This window comes from Oryza glaberrima, chromosome 10, assembly GCF_000147395.1.
Source record: "Oryza glaberrima chromosome 10, OglaRS2, whole genome shotgun sequence".
Taxonomy (NCBI): Eukaryota; Viridiplantae; Streptophyta; class Magnoliopsida; order Poales; family Poaceae; genus Oryza; species Oryza glaberrima.
The window spans coordinates 11,309,579-11,325,562 of NC_068335.1; the positions used below are offsets into that span (position 1 = coordinate 11,309,579).

At 39.8% G+C, this 15,984-nt stretch overlaps 1 protein-coding gene across 5 annotated transcripts in view; it reads right to left on the bottom strand.

Annotated features, from left to right (window-relative positions):
- Nucleotides 1-878: 878 nt before the first annotated feature.
- LOC127752443 (uncharacterized) overlaps nt 879-15,984 on the bottom strand; it is a 31,724-nt gene continuing 16,618 nt past the window's right edge. For 3 of the 5 annotated variants that reach the window (XM_052277807.1, XM_052277804.1, XM_052277808.1), the window contains 12 exons: nt 13,821-14,219; nt 13,011-13,708; nt 12,426-12,921; nt 11,894-12,235; nt 9,559-9,711; nt 9,091-9,254; nt 8,859-9,006; nt 8,638-8,760; nt 8,347-8,434; nt 7,533-7,702; nt 1,335-1,437; nt 879-943 (listed from right to left, as the gene is read on the bottom strand). In XM_052277807.1, coding sequence (XP_052133767.1) covers nt 7,539-7,702; nt 8,347-8,434; nt 8,638-8,760; nt 8,859-9,006; nt 9,091-9,254; nt 9,559-9,711; nt 11,894-12,235; nt 12,426-12,921; nt 13,011-13,708; nt 13,821-14,219 — 2,775 coding nt within the window. In that variant the 3' untranslated portion in view covers nt 879-943; nt 1,335-1,437; nt 7,533-7,538. Of the gene's footprint in view, nt 944-1,334; nt 1,456-7,532; nt 7,703-8,346; nt 8,435-8,637; nt 8,761-8,858; nt 9,007-9,090; nt 9,255-9,558; nt 9,712-11,893; nt 12,236-12,425; nt 12,922-13,010; nt 13,709-13,820; nt 14,220-15,984 lie in introns of all 5 variants that reach the window. The other 2 variants (XM_052277806.1, XM_052277805.1) reach the window with 2 other exon arrangements.

Here is a 15,984-nt window from a genome sequence, read left to right on the forward strand (position 1 = left end):
TAACCCAAGTTTGATGCTAACATAAACTGACTAACACATCAAGCGATCGTCCTGTAACCGTGGACATGGCTATTCGAATAATTTTACTCTGATAAGAGGTGTACATCTCTACCCACACGAAATGAATAAGGATCAAATGCTTCACACGCACACAGGTGTGACCTACAAGTGATACAAGCTCATAAGATGTCCTTTCCTAGTCACACCCCAACCACCTAAACCACGCCTAGGCCCCCGACGACTTAGCCACATGCGTGTGATGTGGCTAAGGCGGGCTCACCATCACGGGAGAAACCCAGGCACACCCGGGGCACTTCAAAGGGAAAACCACCCTCACGAATGACCAGCGAGACGTAGATGATCACAGTGCAACATAGTACTAAGACAAGCCGGTCCCAAATAAGACGTGTGGAAGTGCGTATGATGCTTGAATAGACGTCAACATGTTTGGTCCTTAACAACCCAGACGGGGCTCCTTGCGTCGGGGAAAACACCATCCCGTCATCGCTCTATCACCTGTCCAAGTTAAAACATGTTCTTAAATTTAACAACTAGTTTAGTTCTCAAATTTTATGCCCTTGTTTTGCTGAGTCAAAACTAGAATCTATCAATGGCTCCATCCATCGGCTTTCAACGATACTAGAACTAAGCATGGCTAAGCATTTGATGATAGAATAAACCATCCCAACCATTTACAATTTAATGTGACAAGGTTACATGGATGCAATATATCAAAGGATGGGAAATGCATGAAATTGGATATAAACAACTCTACCCGTTACCAGCATTTTAATGCAATTCGACTCAGGCATATATATAGTCTTTGCAAGCAAATAAGTTTTGTGAAATCATAGGTTCAATATGCATAGACACTTGCCTTGCTGCTGTGTGAACTCAAACTCAACCTCAGAGTCTTGCTCCACGTACTCCGAATTCTCCGAATCTACCAATAAGAGGCAAATATGCAAATAAGATTCGAATAAACATGCATATGCAACATGCTCTACAGAGCACGGGGTAAACACAGTGGACATGCCACTGTGAAAGAATGACCCTATTTGCTGCCACGATTTCTGGAAATATAAAAGTGACAAGCCACAAACGCTGAAAATGGTCCTATGCCAAAACTGAATATAAACTATAGGTCATTTGGTGTAACAACCCACATATTCTACTTCCGAGGTAGAATACCGGTCTACGGCTCATTCCTCAGCAAGAATCAACTTACCAAGAAATGGGCACACCAGAGTAGCTTAGCAGAAACAATTGTAGCGAAACCCATTAAATAAAAACCATAAAAAAATAACTTTTGCCAAAATAAGCACTAACAGTACCTTGCTACTCTAGACCTTCATCACCTTCAACTCTCAGTTGATGTAGAGATATGGAACGATTCTTTGCTTTGATCTTGATCAATCATGTAGAACATTTCTTCACCTAATTGTTAGCTCAACACTATAAGGAATAATATATAGGGGATGAGTACGAATGGTACTCAACAAGTCCAACTATAGCAATTCAACAAATATATGCCCATAATCCACCTGCATAATACATATATCTCCAAATCCCATAATCCAACAAGAAATTTTATGCATGTTCATAAAACAGTGTAGTAAAAGATCATATTAATTAATTATAAAATCTAATGCATACAAGGTACCACAGGTATTAGAACCTCTGATAGGTTCCTTTCCTGCCGCGTTCGCAGTTTCTACCCGAAACAGGGAGTGACATATCACAATTCATACACTCTGCAGAGGTGTGTCGCTGTACCCACAGACGCCTTAAACCTTTTAATGCCCATGCCTGTCGGCGCTTGAAGCACACTTCATGGTATATGCCAGCAAGGCTAAGGTCACAAGCTTTTCATCAATCCCATCTGTCAATTATCTTTGCGGGTGATTCCCGCAACAACGACGAATCATTAGATCCCACAACAACGGCGATCCACATCATCTAATCGGATTCCGCAACAACGGCAACCCTCATCGCTAGGCCACGTCCACGGGATTCGCGGAAGTCCTTAAGCCCGCAGGATAAAGCCATTAAGAAAGAACTACTAAGCTAGCCTGTCCCATTCCAAGTCGTGTGGTCGACACGATCGCTACGACGCTTAAATGCCATATAACAGTTGTTGTTTAGCCTTACGATGATAATATATGCAACTGAACCCCCACCACCATGGCAAGTTCAGAATACATCTATAGTATGACCGACTGCTCTACCAGTCAATCCAATCCATCGGCATATTTATTTCAATTATAGAAATTAAATTTATTGCAAGATGATACATATAGATTGCAATTACGAAAATATAACAAGAGTTGGTCAAAGATGTTGGATTTGCCTGAGATACCCACAATCGAAGAGCGAATCAATCATTTAAGAACTCCAAGAAATCCAAGATAAATATCCAACTGATAAAAATATAGCGAATTAAAACTAAAACCAAGAATGTAGATATTAGTATGATGCACATGATATGCCTAACCTTAATATCATAGCTGATCTACAATACTATAGGTTATCGACTCCCACCTCAAGACTCAACTAGATGACCCATATGTATTTTTAAGTTGAATATGGTTAAATATATTTGTATGTTTTGATTTGGTAAAGATCTATGATTTATATAACATAATTTAGTTTTGGACTAAAATATTTAGTGTTAAAACAACATCATTGCACTTTTTATCTTTAAAAGAGTAATTATTTTAATTGAAAGAAGTTTTACTTTACTTGAGAGAGATTTATATTCAATAGTCCTTAAATTCAATAGTACTCCTGTATACAGCCCACATGTCAAAGCCCAACAGAAAAGCCCAACAAAACATAACCCACGCCTAGCCCACCTTCCTCCTCTTTTCTCTTTTTCTCGTTCTCTTCCTCTCCCTCACGCTCCACCCAGCGCCGCCGCTTGCTTCCCAGGCATTGCCGTCGCTCTCTCCTGCGCCTGTTGCCACGCCCCACTCCGCCGACCCTTCTAGCCGCCGCCCCGCAACCGTCGCCGGCCTGAATCAGTTTCTTGGCTCCTCGCTTCTCTGCCCCTAAGCTAACCCCAGCCGCCGATCTCCTTGCTGCTGCAGCCGCCGTGGAGATGGCCGGTGGAAACACAGCGCAACTCCGGTGGCTGCATCCCTTTGCCCCATAGGTGAGCTACCTATTCCATCCTCCTATATCTGATTCTTATTGTGATATACTAGTGTGGTGCCCTCTCTTGTATTGTGTTGTTATGTGAACTGTGATGTACTAGTGATGTTTGTGAATTTGTCCTAATGATTCACTTGATGATGTTATACTCAGGGTTGTATTTACTAGATCTAGAGTTCTAGAGAAATTGACTTGCTAAGATGGATGATGCCTATATGCTCATGATGAATGAATGCTAACATGAATAGACCTATGAATTTTATTACTGAAATTAAAATCACACTAATTTGATTATGTCCTATATGCTTTAGTGATTAATAATAACCCAATTTATAAGTTATTTAATTACAGTGGTTGATGAGGACATGAATTAAACTATTGGTCAACTAATTATATACATATACACTTGATTCAGATGCTATGCTCTAACCTCTTCTCTAGATTATTTTCTGTAAGAACCTTTGGTTTTCTGTTCGGTATCCTTAATTGTTCATTTTTATTCTTTTTACTAAATCCTGCTGCTACATGATCTTCTATATTTTAATCTGAAATATCAGTGTTTCCTGAACTTCTACTATATTCCTGAGGTTAAATTCAGTCAGGTTATAACTAGTTCTAATGATTTATGAAATCAAGGTTAATACTATAGGGTCTTTACTGAACCTTGCATCCAATAACTAGATATAGATGCAGTTCTTAACCCAAATGCTTATATCAAGATCATCAGAGGTAATTCTTGTTATTAACTAAGTAATGAGATGACTGATCTGCACTGGAATTTTTGCTTGTAAGAGTCCACTAAATTTTAGATGATACTATCTTGTCTAATGACTCATAAAATCAATGTATTACTTTCTGTTCTAAGAATGCATATGCTGTGCTCTACTTTAAATATTGGTTCTAGTCATCCTGATATAACTAGAGTGATCAAACTTAATTTTACATTGATGTATATGCAGTGACACAACTCCTACACATACTAGTATATTGACCACTCAAGAATCATGTCATGATATGATTTCAGTTCCATTTTAATCTTCTAATTACCTACTATGGTTTAGGGTGACTGATATGTTATTCCCTTCTGACTCTGCAGCTGCTCCTCTAACTATGATTCAAGGGTTCTCCTGATGGAACTATGATTTCTCCTCTTTGAGCTGAAGCACTACCTGTTCCTCCAGAAACTGAAACCCCTCTCTTCTTGAAGCTCAGGTACCTCCTACTTGATTTGCACCCTTGCTACCGATTTCTTTGATTTCTTGTTCTTGCTGATTTTACCTTCTGATCCAATTTACAACAGTTACTGATCCATCTTGTTTCTTGAGCTGGAGTACCATCTCCTCCTAGAGCTGAAATCCCTGTTCATGCAGGAACTGAACACCTCTACTTCTCCTTCAGATTTGGTTCATCTCTCTCTTTCTCTCTACCAAGTTGCTTTACTGTGGATACTATGGTTGAGCTATGGTATTGTTGAGGTGTATAATTTCTGCTTGACTATCTCTTTTTCTCCCTAACCTCTACTGATTTCTAGTCAAGGCTGAATTGCTTTACTGTGGATACTATGGTTGAGCTATGGTATTGTTGAGGTGTATAATTTCTGGTTGACTATCTCTTTTTCTCCCTAACCTCTACTGATTTCTAGTCAAGGCTGCCTTACTCCAGTTGAGATTCTAGTACTTGTACTGTTGTTCTTCATAGTGCTACTTGCCCCTAATGTTGCTGCTACTATGGCGATCTGCTGCTGCCGCCGCTGCTCTTCGTGGTAGAAAATGATAGTACTACTACAGCTGTGCCTACTGCTGATCTTGGTATCTACGATACAGTTGCTTGGTTGGAATGAATGGTTTTACACTGAACTAATTAATTTGGTGGAACTTAACCAGTGACTCACCTACTTGTTGTTTGGTGGCTGCTTCCTTGATTGACACCTCACCATGACATGTTCGGTGGTTAATTTTAAGAGGTTTCACTAATTTACAATTTAATGGAAATCTAGTGAAATTGGAATACTTAGTAATTTTGCGTTCTAGTCCATAAGCTTTTGGAATTTTGGAGGTTACTCCAGAGTTAAGGGACCGATTAATAATTGCCCTAGAACTCAGGGAGTTGTATGCAAAAATGGATAATTTTGGAATTTACATCTTTTGTGCCCCTATATGGTTGGATGCAAAATTTGTAGATTGAAACAACACAAAAATTCCTTTATTGCTACTACTACTAAAGTTTTAAATATGCAACCTCCTAAATAGAAATTGAGTGGTCTAAAATCACACAAACATTTCCTAATACATTTAATTTCTTCTTTTAACTTGAATGCAGAGCATATGAGTTCAGTTTGTATCTATAAGCACCATGTATCTGCACAATATATGAGATGCATACTGTATTTAATTTATAAGACATGTATGTGGTATTTATGTATGTATGTATGTATGTATGTCTGAAATCTATGATCAGATAATTTGTGAATAAAAGGCTATAGCTCCTACGGTGTCTTCTATTGTGCCATTATGTGCTTCTCTCAGTGAAATGTGTAATGACTAATCCCCTCTACACATGGCCAGCAACGTGGCATAAACCCCACTTAAATTACTCACTCCTCACTAGGTTTAGTCTATCTAACAACACATCAATAATGCATATGCATATGACTTAATATCGATCGATGAACAGTTAATAAATAACCCAAAAAATCCAAATCAGAAACAACCAATTCAGAAACAACGATTCATCAATAAATTAATAAATTAATAGATCCTAGCCAGCATCGTGGCTCAATCAACACCGCTCTCAGCCAGTGTGATCAAGTCATTAGCGTGACTAAGACCATGGCTAAAACCCGGGATGTTACATTTGGTGATCCCCACATATTCTAGCAAATTTTCATGAGTGAAACTTGCTCCATACAAAAGAGTATAATTTACTGGTGATAGGAATAGTATTTGGATTATTTAATTTGGAGTTTGAACAAGATAGTAGTTATATATGAAACCTAGAGAGTGATAAAAAGAAAATTGCTGCCTGCAGCCCTTGTGCACAAGATTTGATTCGAAAGTTTACTTCGCAAAAGCTCAGTGATTGAGGACTATGAGGAAGGCATGATTTAGCTTAGCTATTGGTTTTGTAAATACAACTTTTACAAGGTGTTGGTTAGTTCTCCGAGGGATTAAGTCACAACATGAAGTTTCTAGCTGGTCTAAGAACTTATGATGCTGAAAGACAGCCACTTGCTTCCAATGGCAACTCATAAAGGTCCAAAAGTTGCTGTTACACTCCATGCATGCATATACTTTAAAATGCAGGTGGTGAGGTACTGTGGTTGCGAAGGTTGGAGCACAAACAGCCATGGAACAAGATAAAATCGATGAAGAAAAAAAATGGTGATAGCAACCTGAGTAAACCGAGGGAGATAGTGGTTGTAATCGTCGGAGTGGAGAGAGACGAGTTGCAGCTGGTCTTTGCTCTAAAATCTTGCATCAACATAATGGTACTCACAAGTCACAAGAGGGACACCATGGATGGGAAAGAAACTCACCAAGTGGAGGAAAAACAGGGTTGTTTTGCTGCTGCAACCAGCAGCAAGCTCCACCTATTTTCTTCCCGATCTCCCTCACGAACCCATGCATGTGCAAGATATTTGGATGGATGGGAGGCTTGGATACTTGAGATGGGATGGATCTCAAGTGTTTGGAGGAGATTTGATGGGAAGAAGTGAGCGGGGAGCTCAGCTTGCAAGAAAGAAAAGAACAGACAAGGGAGAAAGAAAAGAGGAAGAAGATGAAAGGGTTTCCTGCTTGTCTTATGGACCTAAGGTGGGTGCACGACCTGGAGGTGGGATGGGGATTGGTGGAGAGCCTAAGTCAGTGACAGGTGGGACCAAGTCGAGCTGGGCCCACGGGACAGATAAAGGAAGGTTAGAAACATAGGTACAACAGAAAATAGTGGATTTTCAGGAATTTTCTTTCTCTCCTTGGGTAACTAGTTTGACCTAGCTACAAGAGTGTCAAAAATGTGTTTTCTGGTGTGGGGATAGATTGAGTTACCTAGTTTTCATTTTTCAAAGTTTCACTCAAAAATTCGAAATATTTTAATTCTGGCAAAAAGGTGAAAAGGGGTATGCTGAGAACTAGATTGAATTTTAATGAGGTCAAAACTGAGTGTAAAAATTCTAGAAAAAATATATTAACTCATGATAAATGATCTAGTATTTGAATAAAATATGAAAGTTATACCCTAATGTTCAACTTAATGCACGCATAGATGATGCTTTGTTTTGCCAATTAGGGGTTTGATTTGCTCCAAAATTTAATTGAATGCAGAAGCTAATGCAAAAATAATAAATATGCAACCTATCAACAGAAATAAGGTATCCTAAATACCTTGTACTAAAAGATAGGGCTGTGACACATGGCACGGAGTCGTCCAGCTATCTCTGTGAATGCTGGGCGTTGTGATGGATCTGGGGCCCAGCACTGCTCCATAAGCCTTCTCCACTCTGGATCACATGACGCTGGCACAGGTGGCCTCAATGTGTTGTTTACAATTCCCCCTGCAACCGGAGTTTCAAGATGTCAGTATATAAGTTGATGCACAGGTGGCCTCAATGTGTTGTTCAAGGGTCATCAAAAAGGACTGAATTCAAGGAAGTACAATGGAAGCTCCGCAAAAGACTCATTTAGTCATGTTGAATTTGTTGAGTACCAGAGCACAATACTGGTGTGACTTGGAATTTCAGACAGCCAGGGTTCAGGACTGTGTAATTAGCAAAGGAAGCATGCAAAATTGACTGTTATATAGAATCTCATACACTGCTTTCTGATTAACTTTATTGCTCAGAAAAGGAAGAAGTTTTTTTATACTTAAATAGTTTGTGTACTATTTAACCCACACTAGAAAAGCTAATACAGTTTGCAAAAGATGGGGGAAAATTGTCTTCTTTGTTTTACGTACAGGTGACAGGAGCCATAAGCTTGTAGATATGTTAGAATGGAGCCGTGAACAGCTATCAATAGATAGTAGCATAGGTGAATCAAACCTCAAGGAAAGAATATAAATTTGTACAAGAATGGGGTAGGTTCAATGATTCACAGGAGGAAGCGAATATTTAGTTTTCTCAATAAGGAAAGAAAAACACATGAAATATTCTCATGTTAGAACAAACAATTCCTACAAAATGAGGGATGAATTGCATACCAATAATTGTGCCATAATGCATATTGGCATAGGGTTCTTCTCCAGTAAGTATTTCCCACATAACAATGCCAAAGGAAAATACATCAACCTGTACCATTGACAAATATATGACTGAGTAACCTAAACATAACTCTAAAAATATTGCTATAGTTGAATTAATTGCATATAAATCTGCGACCTGGAATTATTTTAAGAGCTAGCACATATTGATGATAGAGGATTCATTACCCATAAAGAGCATTAAGAACATGGCTAGAAAGAATTGAAGAGAACCAAGAAACATGTTTTTACCTTTTCAGACACCTTATTGCTGCTACCATTAAGTAATTCGGGAGCCATCCATGGGAGAGTCCCCCTCACACCAACTGAAACCAGGGTGTTTCTTTTTATTTTGGATAGGCCAAAATCACCAACCTGAACAGTGAACAAAAATAGAGATGATAAATCCACAGAGTGATCAAAAAGCTGGTATAAAACAGTGATATAACACTAGAAATGGAAGTGTGACTCACTTTACATATAGGACGAGATTGATCTTTAAGATTCACCAGCAAGTTATCACACTTCAGATCAAAGTGCACGATATATTGGGAGTGCAAATACTCCAGCCCAAATGCTGCATCCATTGCTATGATAAGCCGCTTACGATGATCAAGGTACCTGCTCAGTAAGAAAAAAAGCACACTGTTACTCACCCAAAACGAGCAAATTAAATTTAAAAAAAATAGCACAGGAAGCAGTTACTTGTCCTTGTGCTGCAAGACATGCCGAAGAGAACCATTAACCATGAACTCAGTTACGGTTGCCAAGGTACCACCAGGGCCATCTTTCACAACACCATAAAAGGCCACAACATTTGGATGGTGAAGCTTAGAGAGAATTTCAGCTTCCCGCCAGAATTCATTTGCCTGAAAAAACAACAAAAACAGACAGTAAATAGTGATACTCCAGATATCTTCTAAAGATTATTCAAACAATAGTGGGTGTGGATCATCAACATCTGAGCATAACAGTACCCTGTTTAGTCTATTGCATGTAGAGATTGTGTGTACTCATGGCATCACTACACAACAGTACCCCAAATCCCTAGTAAGATCAAGTGTCTGTATACAACAAAATTTATACAACCTTTCATCCTCATGCCTCACTGCCATATTAATGCAAACCTAAACAACTGTAATTTATGCACAACAAAGCCGTAGAAGAGCTCACCAGTCTTTCTAGCTCCGAAGATTGTCCCGTAAAGCAGCTTTTCTTTATTCTCTTAATAGCCACATCACTTCCCCTCCATTTTCCATGGTACACAGTGCCAAATGTTCCAGAACCAAGTTCCCTAAGTTCTTCAAGGTCTTCATTCTTGATAATCTGTGGATAAAATTTTCAAATTCAGAATTCGAGCAAGATAATCCAGAAAGAAATTAATCAAATGTATAGAAAGATTCAATGCAGCCTTGCTAAGAAAAATATTAGCTATTGCAAATAAATCACTCCTTTTGGCCTAATTTACCAAACAACTAACATGAAGATACATTACCACTGCATGCAAAGGAGTCCCCCAAGTCTACAAACAGAAATGATTTCTAATGGAACAAGATCCAGTGGTATAGGTCAACGTTATTCTAAAAGAACAAAAGAAATAGCAGAAGATGATGATGGCATCTGAACAAATTTAGTGTGAAAAAATGTATCAGCAAGACCTGCACAACCCTGAACTACTGTTCTGAAAGTAGATTATAAAAAAAGCAATATCAAATTAAGGGAATCACTAATTTGGATTGCAAACATGTATAATATCAATTATCCAAGTAGTTGAAACTTATCGACTTGAAACAAAAAGAGACCATATTAACTTGACAGTTATCAACTTGAAACAAAAAGAGACCATATAACAAAAAGAAACCAAATCATGGAATTGACTTGTCAAGCCTCAGTCCTGATTTAGTGCACGTGTATAAATTAACTATTACTTGATGTATCTTGTGATGTTTGTGCCATTGCTACAAAGATTTAGTGAAGGTTTGGGACAAAACAATTTTGATGCTATAAGAAGGTTGCAGCTTTACATAATCCATAAAATTCATCCGCTTATAATCAATACATTTTACATTGCATATGATATATTGGTGCATACCATAATTGTATTTATTTTTTGTCCTTGCACTCAATATTTTAAGTAATGAACCACACAATTGATAGCAATAAACAAAACCACTAATGTCCTAAACTCCAGCTGTATCATCAGTTTTTACCACCATAGTATTAACTTGTTTGCTTGTAATTGGAATGTATGCTGTTTTTTTTAAATAATAAATTAATAATATGGTACTGTTTTCTACTTTTGTTGTATTAGATTCCTACCAATTTCATTTGCAACAGACTAATTATCTCAGACCCAACTCCGAATAGATGCCCTCCTATCAATGAATGCTTGCAGCCTTCCAGACCATCATTTGAACCATACGACTGCTTAACTCTCGAATGCATTGCCTCTAACCATTCCCTTGTACGGGCGGTCCTTAAACTTATAGGGGTGTGTCATCTAGGTCCCAAATCGCCACAACCCCTTCAGGATCCTACGTGGCGTTGATGTGGCATGCCATGCGGACATGACGTGGCATTAATTTGACTGACAAATGGGTCCCATTTAATTTTTTTCCTTTTTCTTTTTTTCTTCTCTTTTTCCCCCTTTATTCTCCTTTCTCTGTGACCCGAGCAGAATGAAAAAAGAAGAATGAGAAGAAAATGGAAAAGAAAAAGAAAAATAAAAGAAGAAAAAAAAGAAAAGGACACGTCACGTCCATGTGGCATGCCACATCAGCGCCACGTAGGATCCTAGAGGTGATGTGTCGATTTGGGACCTATATGATACACTTTGACAAGTTCTGGAACTCAGATATGTATTTTGAGAGTTTAGGGACCTATATGACAAAACCCTACAAGATTAAGGACCGCCAATGCACTTTACTCTATGTTTTAATATAAGCCAGCACGTTCCACTATATTTAGTATCTCTAGATTCCGTTTTTTCAAATTTCACTCTTTATGCTCTACTAAATCGGCTAGAATGAGATGTTTTCTTCTCAACTACAACAAATGTTTGATGTGAATCATAACTACATCTGATGTGAACATGTGTTCTAGGCAATAAGGATTCTATTTCTCCATTTGGTAAGAAAAAAAACTGAATTATTGCAACAATTCTCTTCTACTTAGTTGGAATGCCAACATATGTAGATGGGTTGATATAACTCTAGTTTTAATTGGTTGCGAATTGTTTGATAGTAGGATGTAGCTAAAGAAATGAGTATTAGATTGATATTAGCTTTCCCGATGTGGGACGTGGTTGGAAGGCAGTGAAGATAAAAAAAAATTAGTGGCACTAGAGACATGTCCCAATGTATTATAAATAATATATTGTCCTAACCTATTATGCAATTAGTATTTTTTAAAGATAATGTCTCATTTTATATTTCATACAGGGCTACCAAAATGTTAGGGACAACCCTGCTCATTGGTACCAGAAATTTATTAGGAACCTGGACATTACCTGCAAATCTTGCATTTCCGGTACAGCAGTCATCATCCCTCGGTAATGATCCCTTGCTTCTGGGTATTGAGCCATGTGCTTCATTCTGGCAAGAGCTTTCTGCAGCCTTTCTTCAGTTTGCTTTCGTCCTTCTTGTAAGAAATCATAATCATCTCCAGCTGTATCTGTGATCACTTTGCTACTTGTGCCACGACTGCTGCTCTTTGCTGTACCTTCTGTGGGCCGAAAACCACGTAAACTAGTCCGTCTTGGCCTCCCGCTTAATATAATTTTCTCCCATATCCCAACAGACCAAATCATTTTCTGATAATGCTTCCTCACTTGGTGGCCTCGCACAAGAGCCTGGCAAGTAAAGAAAACAAGATATCAGCAATAGGTTGGCCATTGGCCAATGACACGAGAAAGGAACAATTCCACTCTTGTCACATGAACGATCATTCCATGATGGTACCATTACAATGATAAGAGCAATGCAACTCTTGAGTAATAAGAGAAGCTAAACTATCTGGTGGGTTTCTTATGCATAAGGTACCTGGATCTTCACAATTCGCTGTCTGATGCGAAGAAATTCCTTTCTCCCCTTCCATCCCCTATATTTATTTTGTATACGAGATGCAGCTACATGCAGGGGATCAAGCTGGCCTGGCTTGGATGACTTCATAGACAGGAGACCCTCATATTGAAGTGCTTGCTTCCTCTGGAAGGATTGCAGACTGAAAGTTTGATAAATCCGAGCAGCATTTAGAACAGCACCTAACGAATCCCCAATTGCAGGCTGCGATGCACATCTCGTGGTAATATCTCCAATACCAGTTAGACCAGAGATTTCAGACATAGTGGCTTCCTTCAGATTGAGGGACTGAAGATGGCTTGTCAGAGAAGACTCTGCCAGGAAACCAGAGATACCCCTATGTCCATTAGCAGATGCAAGGTCTGCTGGTGTGCTTTCCACAGGGTAATTAGGATGTGGATCTGTCAAAGCTCCAGGAGCTGCTCCCAGTGCAATAAGCGTTACTACAGTCCGCTTTCTGCATCATAGATCAAAGAGCATTTGAACTTCCAATATTTAAAAATTAACAACAATACATTACCCTATTTTGCTTGTTTAATCACATACCTGCCACAAAATGCAGCCCAATGGAGTGCAGTCCATCCATGAACATCTCTGAAGTTTATGTTCACACCAGCAGCAACAGTTGCCCTTATGGCCCAATCAAAACCAAGGGCAGCGGCAAGATGAATCACACCCAGCCCCTCATCATCTAACACACTGAGTTCTTTGCCACCATCGCCTACTTTATGGAGAAGCCAGATATGCAATTTTCGCTTAATCAAGTGTACAGCAAATTGATCCTGCCGATTATCAGTAAAAAGCTCGTTATCATCAACCAACTTGAGTACCTTGGACCATTCATCATTGTTCGCCAACAACGAAATAATCTTCTTGCTCAAGTTAATCATCTCTGTACTACTTTGGTTAGTTATAGTAGCTCGGTATTCATCTGGTCCCAGGGACAATAGGTTGTCAAGACGCATCCGGAAATAAACTTTGTTCGTTCCACCAAGCGGTCTAGGAGCATCCATGTATTGGGAGTCAGTAGGTCGGAATTCAAACTCACGTACTCCACTGCAGGCTAACCTGTTGGAACAGGTAACATAGAAAGGGACTCTGCCAGGTTTATGTGGGGGAGAATAACATTTGAGAGTCCCATCTGCTGAAATCTCCGCTGGAACTTCAACTTCTCCAAACATGCATGACCACCTGAATCTCTCCGTGACTTGTTTGGTATGTAAGAATGTACCAGTAGCTAAAACCTACATTGCATACAACATATTATGTGAGCAGCTGTAGTTCCAGCTAGAACCATCAAGACTGTAAAGCCAAAAAAGAAATAAGGCGAAAAATGTCACCTTCAAAACACTATACCTTGGTTTTTGATCCTGCATATGTCCAACTTGGCGAAAAATCAACTATACTAAGTAGTTGGTCTTGCGAATCCATAGGGGCCACTGTGAACTTATCCAGTGGCTCACGGCTTGATGCTTCCATGATACTATCTGCCTCCTCAGTGTTCCAGTACACCCCTGAGCTAGACTGAAGTTGGGAATCGTCGACTTTAAGAAGCTCTTTGTTCATCCATCCTGTAAAACTTTCAGATTTCTTGAAGCTGTCTTTGAGGATGTCAGATAGATTGGATGACTGAGTCTTCAATGTGTAGCTAATAGCTGCCTCTAGAGATCCATCATTTTGTTGGAAGCTGTTCTCTGTTATAGAGCTCTCACAAGTAGAACTAGAGAACTGAATACAGCAGCTCCTGTTAGACAACTGTTCCAAGAAAACAAAACCTGATGAAAGAACAGAGAGTACAACCAAGTGCAGTTTCTATCTATAGAAAGTATTTTCTAAACAGGCAATGTAATAAGATACTAACTCTAGTCCTGACAATGGTGCTGTCAAGATATCATTCCTGCTCACGACCCACTCCACAGATTCACTATGATGAAGAAGAGGGCAGCGCAAGGAAACCCGGCACTTTCCAAATTTGGCAATTTTCCCCTATTTCGTCCATAGGTGCCAAATTTGGGTGTAAACAAGTGGCTTCAAGGTTGTGGTGCAATGGGTGATCAAGGAGTCAGGGGTGCAATGATGTACTGGTCCCAAGTTGACGCATACCAACTATAGTTAGTGAGCATATGATGAAGGATCATCAGGGAGGCGATCATGGCAGCAGTGGTGGTGACAACCATCGATGTGGCAAACAGTATATATATATATATATATATATATATATATATATATGGGCTTAATATATGGGCTGGCCCTTGATATATAGATATACATAACATGCTGTTTGCCACATCCAGATATATATAGTCATCCAGAGAGAGAAGGATTGTATTGATTCTAATCCCCAAGGTAAGTAATATGGTATCAGAGCCATGGATTAGGGTTAGGTTCGTAATCATCTCCTACCGACGATCCATCCTGCTCATCCATATGACGACAAGTCTCGTAGTCGTCGCTGCTCTTCACGTCGCCCATTGCGGTACCCGTCGCGCTGCTGTCGCGGGTCTTTCAGCGCTGCCGTCGCATTGCCCTTCCGTGCCACCAGTTGCGGTGCCTGTCCCGCAGCCGTCGCTGTGCCTCACGCCGCCAAGTCGCGGCGCCTATTCACGCAGCCAGTCGCGGCGACCATCCCACCGCAAATCACGGCGCCATCTCACCACTGTCAAGTCTCCTTCCGGCCATCATCGAGGCTTGCATCCTCTGCATCGTCCTCACGTTTGGGAGCCCAACCTCTGGTCTTCATCTGGAGCACGCTCTACAATCTTCTCTGGACTGAGGACTGCTCTGGTTTGGATTTGATTGGTAACTGGTCTCTTTCTTGTTTGGCTGCTGTGGCAAGTATTAGTACTAGTTTACAACATGTCACAGATCAATGCAATTTCTATCAATATCATCCTTGATGGTCAGAACTATAGGGAGTGGGCTTTTTGTGTAGAGACTGCTTTGAGGGGTCATGGTTTAGCTTTTCATTTAACCGACAATCCACCTGTGCCTAAAACTGGTGATAAAACTGATGATACTAATGCAGCTGAAATTAAAAGTTGGAAAATTAATGGTGGTAAAGTTGGAAAATTATCCTGAACATAACCTTGATTATGAGTCTGTCCAAGTTTCAAACAGACACGGCTATATGGGCTTCTCTGAAGCAACGTTATGTTCAGGATAGTGGTGCTCTTTTGCATACTCTCATGCAGCAGACTCATGCCATTGAGCAAAATGATATGTCCATTGATGGGTACTACTCTGCGTTTGATCGTCTTATGGGATCATTGACTTCAATGGTACCTGCCTGTACAGCTGCTGCATGTCCAGCACACCAATTTCTTGAAAAGTTTCTTACATATCGCTTTGTTATGGGAGTAAGAGACGATTTTGACTCTATCCGTACTTGGCTGCTTCACAGTTCCTCCACTCTAACCATGGCACAGGCATTGTCTGATTTACTTGCTGAGAAGACACGCCTCAAATCTCTACCTGCACCATCTGTGTCAGTATCTCATGGTGTGTTAGCAGCTTCTCAGAG